This window comes from Muscardinus avellanarius, assembly GCF_963383645.1.
Source record: "Muscardinus avellanarius genome assembly, chromosome: X".
Taxonomy (NCBI): domain Eukaryota; kingdom Metazoa; phylum Chordata; class Mammalia; order Rodentia; family Gliridae; genus Muscardinus; species Muscardinus avellanarius.
In genome coordinates this window covers 81,891,515-81,897,514 of record NC_137792.1, presented here as the reverse complement: position 1 = coordinate 81,897,514, position 6,000 = coordinate 81,891,515, and the positions used below count along the sequence as shown (strand labels likewise).

General features: G+C 40.2%; 1 protein-coding gene across 1 annotated transcript in view; it reads left to right on the top strand.

Moving 5' to 3' along the window:
• Nucleotides 1-905: 905 nt before the first annotated feature.
• XIAP (X-linked inhibitor of apoptosis) overlaps nt 906-6,000 on the top strand; it is a gene marked incomplete at its 3' end in the record, with an annotated part of 28,605 nt that continues 23,510 nt past the window's right edge. Inside the window, exons 1-2 of the mRNA XM_080719500.1 lie at nt 906-1,809; nt 3,362-3,461. Of these exons, the coding sequence (XP_080575626.1) occupies nt 933-1,809; nt 3,362-3,461 (977 nt within the window). The 5' untranslated portion in view covers nt 906-932. The remainder of the gene's footprint in view (nt 1,810-3,361; nt 3,462-6,000) is intronic.

Below are 6,000 nucleotides of genomic sequence, written 5' to 3'. Positions count from 1 at the left end.
TGTGTTACTGGGAATTGGAGATGTAGCTCGGAGGTAGAACGCCTCTGGTTCCAGTTTTATACCTTCTTTGGAAACAGGGTCTCACTAGGTTGCTGAGAACCTTGCTAAGTTGCTGAGGCTATCCTTGAACCTGCAGTCCTCCTCTCTTAGCCTCCCAAGTACTATGATTATAAGCATGTTTAACCATGCCTCGCTTTGAACATTTCTTTTTAAATTGTAAATACTGAACTTTGCCTTGAATATACAATAATCCATTATAACAAGTATGTATAGACTTTAAGAATCTGCATATTTTATGCTTCTTTCCTGTTTTTCCTAATTTATGATTTTACATGTTCAATAATTATATATCACATAGTTTCCATATTTATATAAAATAAGTACTTAAAATTAAGTTTGTTCTACTTGCTTAAATATTACTTTTCTCAGAAAGAGAAAGCTGGTTGAGTATGGTAGCACACATCTGAATCCCAGTGGCTCAAGAGGCTGCGGCAGAAGGAATACAAGTTCAGGGCTAGCAAGTTCAACTTAGTGGAACTCTGTCTCAAAATAAAATAAAAAGTGTTTGGTTTTGGGTTCAATCTTAGCACCACCTGTGTGAGCAAGCAAGTGAGAAAATAAACTTGTGATATAGCTCAGTGGTAGAGTAATTTTGGAAGCATGAAGCCCTGCGTTCAATTCCTAGTACCACAAAAAAGAGAAAAAAGAGAAAATAAGAATGCTAGACTGTATTTTATAACTTGAATGATGTAGTAATATAGAATTCTAATTTAGAATCAGAATGTTTCATGGTGCTTATGTAATTCTATATCAGTGAACAGTTTGTTAGCTCATAATGTCAAAAGTATATTGCTTAATGTTTCACATTTTGGATTTCCTAATGTAATGTTCTTTCTTTAGAAAAGGTGGACAAGTCCTATTTTCAAGAGAAGATGACTTTTAACAGTTTTGAAGGATCTAAATCTTGTGTACCTGCAGACATCAATAAGGATGAAGAATTTATAGAAGAGTTTAATAGATTAAAAACTTTTGCTAATTTTCCAAGTAGTAGTCCTGTTTCAGCATCAACCTTAGCACGAGCAGGTTTTCTTTATACTGGTGAAGGAGATATTGTTAGGTGTTTTAGTTGTCATGCAGCAATAGATAGATGGCAATATGGAGACTCAGCAGTTGGAAGACACAGAAAAGTATCCCCAAACTGCAGATTTATCAACGGCTTTTATTTTGAAAATAGTGCTGCACAACCTATAAATCCTGGTATCCAAAACGGTCTCTATACAGTTGGAAACTATTTTGGAAACAAAGATCATTTTGCTTTAGACAGGCCATCTGAGACTCATGCAGACTATCTTTTGAGGACTGGACAAGTTGTAGATATATCAGATACCAGGTACCCAAGGAACCCTGCTATGTGTAGTGAAGAAGCTAGACTAAAGTCATTTCAGAACTGGCCAGACTATGCCCACTTAACCCCCAGAGAGTTAGCTAGTGCCGGACTCTACTACACGGGTATTGACGATCAAGTGCAGTGCTTTTGTTGTGGTGGAAAACTGAAAAATTGGGAACCTTGCGATCGTGCTTGGTCAGAACACAGGCGACACTTTCCTAATTGCTTCTTTGTTTTGGGCCGGAACACCAATGCTCGAAGTGAATCTGATGTTGTGAGTTCTGGTAGAAATTTCCCAAATGCAACAAATTCTCCAAGAAATCAAGCCATGGCAGAGTATGAAGCACGGATCATTACTTTTGAGACATGGATATACTCAGTTAACAAGGAGCAGCTTGCAAGAGCTGGATTTTATGCTTTAGGTAAATTTAACCCCCAAAATAACTTTACAACTATTCCCAGGCTCCTAAAAAGTAAATCAATATTCTTAAATCCCTGAACTGGTAAATATTTGGGTATAATAAGCTGGCACAATTATTTATATCAGTATTATTCTCTGAACTCTTGTTGAATCTGAAATGTAACTACCAAATTTATGTAAAAAAGACTACCATTACCTGGGCATGGTGGAGCATACTTGTAATTCCAGTACTTGGAAGGCTCAGATAGGAGAATCATGCAAGTTCAAAGCCAGCCTCAGCTACTTATTGAGGCTCTCAACAACTTAGTGAGATCCTGTTTCCAAATAAAATATAAAATAGGTTTGGGAGTGTAGCTTAGAGGTAGAAGGTCCCTGGGTTCCATCCCTAGTAGCACAAAAAAAAAAAGACTACCATATTTTTATGTTCATGTAATTGTTTGTAAAGCAGAGTTGACATGGAAATGATGGTAGATATTTCTAAAAGCAAAATGGGTCTGATAGTAATACTATCATTTATTGTACATCTACGATATGCTCAATACATATATTACATGAATTTTCCCTAAGTCTCACAACAATCCTATGAAAAAATCTAACATTCAAGAGTTTAGTTTTAGCCAGGCGAGGTGGCACACACTTGTAATCCCAGCATTCAGGAGGCTGAGACTGGAGAATCGCAGTTTAGTGTCATGCAGCTATAACCCATAGAGAAATTTATCTTGAGTTTCATTATGCTAAACTTCATTATTAATTCTTGAAATATAACTTGTTTTAAAGTTTAATAGTTTGAGAGTGCAATATTGATGGCCCAAATACACGAAGAAGAATGTAACAATTAGTTTTTAACATAAAAATTGATCAATTTTATTTTTAGCTATCTTTTATAAAATACTTCAGAGTCAGTGAATTTAGTGTATATTTCCTCCTGAAAGTGATAAAGATTATTTCTATTATTTAGGGGTTTTTTTAGGTATTGTGCATGGAACCCAAGGGCATTGTACCTCTAAGCTTACACAGCCCTAGTTTTTATTTTCAAAAATAATAAAAAATATTTTTGAGACAGGGTCTCACTGCGTTGTGAAGGGCCTCCCTAAGTAGCTGAAGCTGTCTGCGAACCACAATCCTCCTGTCTCAGCCTCCCAAATGCTGGAATTACAAGCTGGCAGCACTATGCCCAGCTTCTATTCTTTTTTTTCTTTCTCGTGATACTGGGGGTGGAATTCAGGGGCTTCCCTACCTCCAGGCTATCCTCACAGGTCTGTTTTATACTTTATTTGGAAACAGGATCTCACTAAGTTGCTGAGAGCCTCAATGAGTAGCTGAGGCTTGCTTCAAACCTGTGCGATCCTCCTGTCTCAGCCTCCCAAGCACTGGGATTACAAGCGTGTACCACCACGCCCGGGTCCGGCTTCTATTAAAGATGAATGTCTTCTCTGAAGCTGTGAGGTTTTTATGCCATTTAGACATGCTTAATTATTAAGTATTAGAATGAAGTTTTTCTGTAAGCTTCTGATTGCACGGATACATATATTTTTACATGTATGTTTTCTTAGGTGAAGGTGATAAAGTAAAGTGCTTTCATTGTGGAGGAGGGCTAACTGATTGGCAGCCCAGTGAAGACCCTTGGGAACAACATGCTAAATGGTATCCAGGGTAAGATGTGTGTGTGTTTTTTGTTTTGTTGTTTTTGTAGTAGTGGGGATGGAACCCAGGGGCCTTCTACCACTGCGCTATACTCCCAGAGCTATTTCATGTTTTATTTGGAAACAGGGTTTCACTATGTCACTGAGAGCCTCACTGAGTGTCTGAGACTGGCTGCAAACCTGTGCGATCCTCCTGTCTCAGCCTCACAAGTACTGGGATTACAAGCTTGCACCACCACACCTGGCTCAGGGTAAGATGTTTAATTGTTAATTCAGTAACAGGCAAGTTGGACAGTATGCATTGGAAGACTTAAGTTACTTTCACCAAAACTAATTTTTCCTTCAGTGGAGCTTGAAATTTGTACCAGGTTTATAAAAATGGGAAAATGGGATCACCTTTTTTTTTTTTTTTTTGCGGGTCTGGGGATTGGAACCCAGGGGCATTCGACCTCCAAGCTACACCCCCTCCCCTATTTTTTATTCTTTATTTTGAAACCGGGTCTCACTGAGTTGCAGAGGGCCTCACTAAGTAGCTGAGGCTGTCCACGAACTGTGATCCTCCAGTCTCAGCCTCCCAAATGCTGGGATTACAAGCATGCGCCACCATGCCCGGCTTGGGATCACCTATTTTATAAGGAAAAAATACCTTAGCCTTTTCTAGTGACCAGAAGATTTATTGCTTATATATCACATCTATGACATTCAGATGGCTCCATTTCTACCCTTTTTTTGTATGTATGGTACTGGGGGTGATATCCAGGGGCTTTCTATCTCCAGGCTATGCTCCCAGACCTATTTTATACTTTATTTGGAAACAGGGTCTCACTAAGTTACTGAGAGCCTCACTAAGTAGCTGAGACTGGCTTCAAACCTGTGCAAGCCTCTTGTCTCAGGTGGGATTACAAGAGTGCACCACCATGCCCAGCAGTAGATGGCTCGATTTCTAAACACCAAATTAGGCAATATATACTTTTTTGTGTGTGGTGCGGGGAAATGAACCCAGGGGTATTCTACCTCTTAGCTACACCTCCAATCTCATTTTTCATTTGGAAACACAGTTGATACAAACCTCATTGAATTGCTGAGGCTGGCTTTATATTTGCAATTCTCCTGTCTCAGCCTTCCAAGTATTAGGATTATAGGTGTGGTCTGCCATGCCCAACTCAATATATATTTTTATGCCAGGTGTGGTGGTGTACACTTGTAATTCTAGTACTTGGGAGGCTGGGACAGGAGAATTGCAGGTTCATGGCCACCTCAGCAACTTAGTGATGCCCTCCACAACTTAGTGAGACTCTGTTTCAAAATAAAGAATAAAAAATAGGGCTGGGAGCCGGGCGTGATGGCGCACGCTTGTAATCCCAGCATTTGGGAGGCTGAGACCTGAGGATCACAGTTCGCGGACAGCCTCAGCTACTTAGTGAGGCTCTCTGCAGCTTAGTGAGACCCTGTTTCAAAATAAAGAATAAAAAATAGAGCCGGGCGTGGTGGCGCACGCTTGTAATCCCCGCGCTTGGGAGGCTGAGACAAGAGGATCACGCAGGTTGGAAGCCAGCCTCAGCTACTTAGTGAGGCTCTCAGCAACTTAGTGAGACCCTGTTTCCAAATAAAATATAAAATAGGTCTGGGAGTATAGCCTGGAGGTAGAAAGCTTCTGGGTTCCACCCCCAGTACCACCACCAAAAAAAAAAAAAAGAAAAGAATAAAAAATAGGGCTGGGGTATAGCTTGGAGGTAGAATGCCCCGGGTTCAATCTTCAGTACCACACACAAAAAAGTATAGGCTTTTTTTGTGACAGCATGCAAGCCCATGTTGCCAAGAAAGAATCTCAAAGAAGCTGTTGAATGTCCTAGGAAGTACTAATATGTCTCATTGATTCTAAGACTTGCAGTTGTTCACGTTTTAAGACCTTTTAAATCAGAACACATCTGGTGATGGGTCATAACTTAATTAGCAGCAGTTTAAGGTGGTATATAAACATGCTTCTTACATTCAGTGGCAGCTTAGGATAATGAGAGGACCTAAATGTCTCTTTCCCATCTTGCCGCTTTAAAAGAAGATGAGTGATTTGACTTCGTGATGTGAATTCCTGCCCTACACAACTTTGGAGCAATCATCTGAAAAGATCTTAGCTGGTGTGGTGGAACATGCTTGTAATCCCAGTATTTGGAGGCTAAGATAGGAAGATCACAGATTCGAAGTCACCCTTGACAATTTAGCAGGGCTCTCCCTCTGAAACTTAGTGAGACCCTGTTTCCAAACAAAAAATAAAATTGGTTGGGAGGCTTAGGATTGTGATTGGTGGTTCGTGGACAGCCTCAGCTACTTAGTGAGGCCTTTTGCAACTCAGTGAGACTCTGTTTCAAAATAAAGAATAAGCTGGGTGTGGTGGCACATGCTTGTAATCCCAGTGCTTGGGAGGATAGCACAGGTTTGAAGCCAGCCTCAGCTACTGAATGAGGCTCTTGGCAACTTAGTGAGACCCTGTTTCCAGATAAAGTATAAAATAGGTCTGGAAGTATGGCCCGGAGATAGAAAAGCCCCTGGGT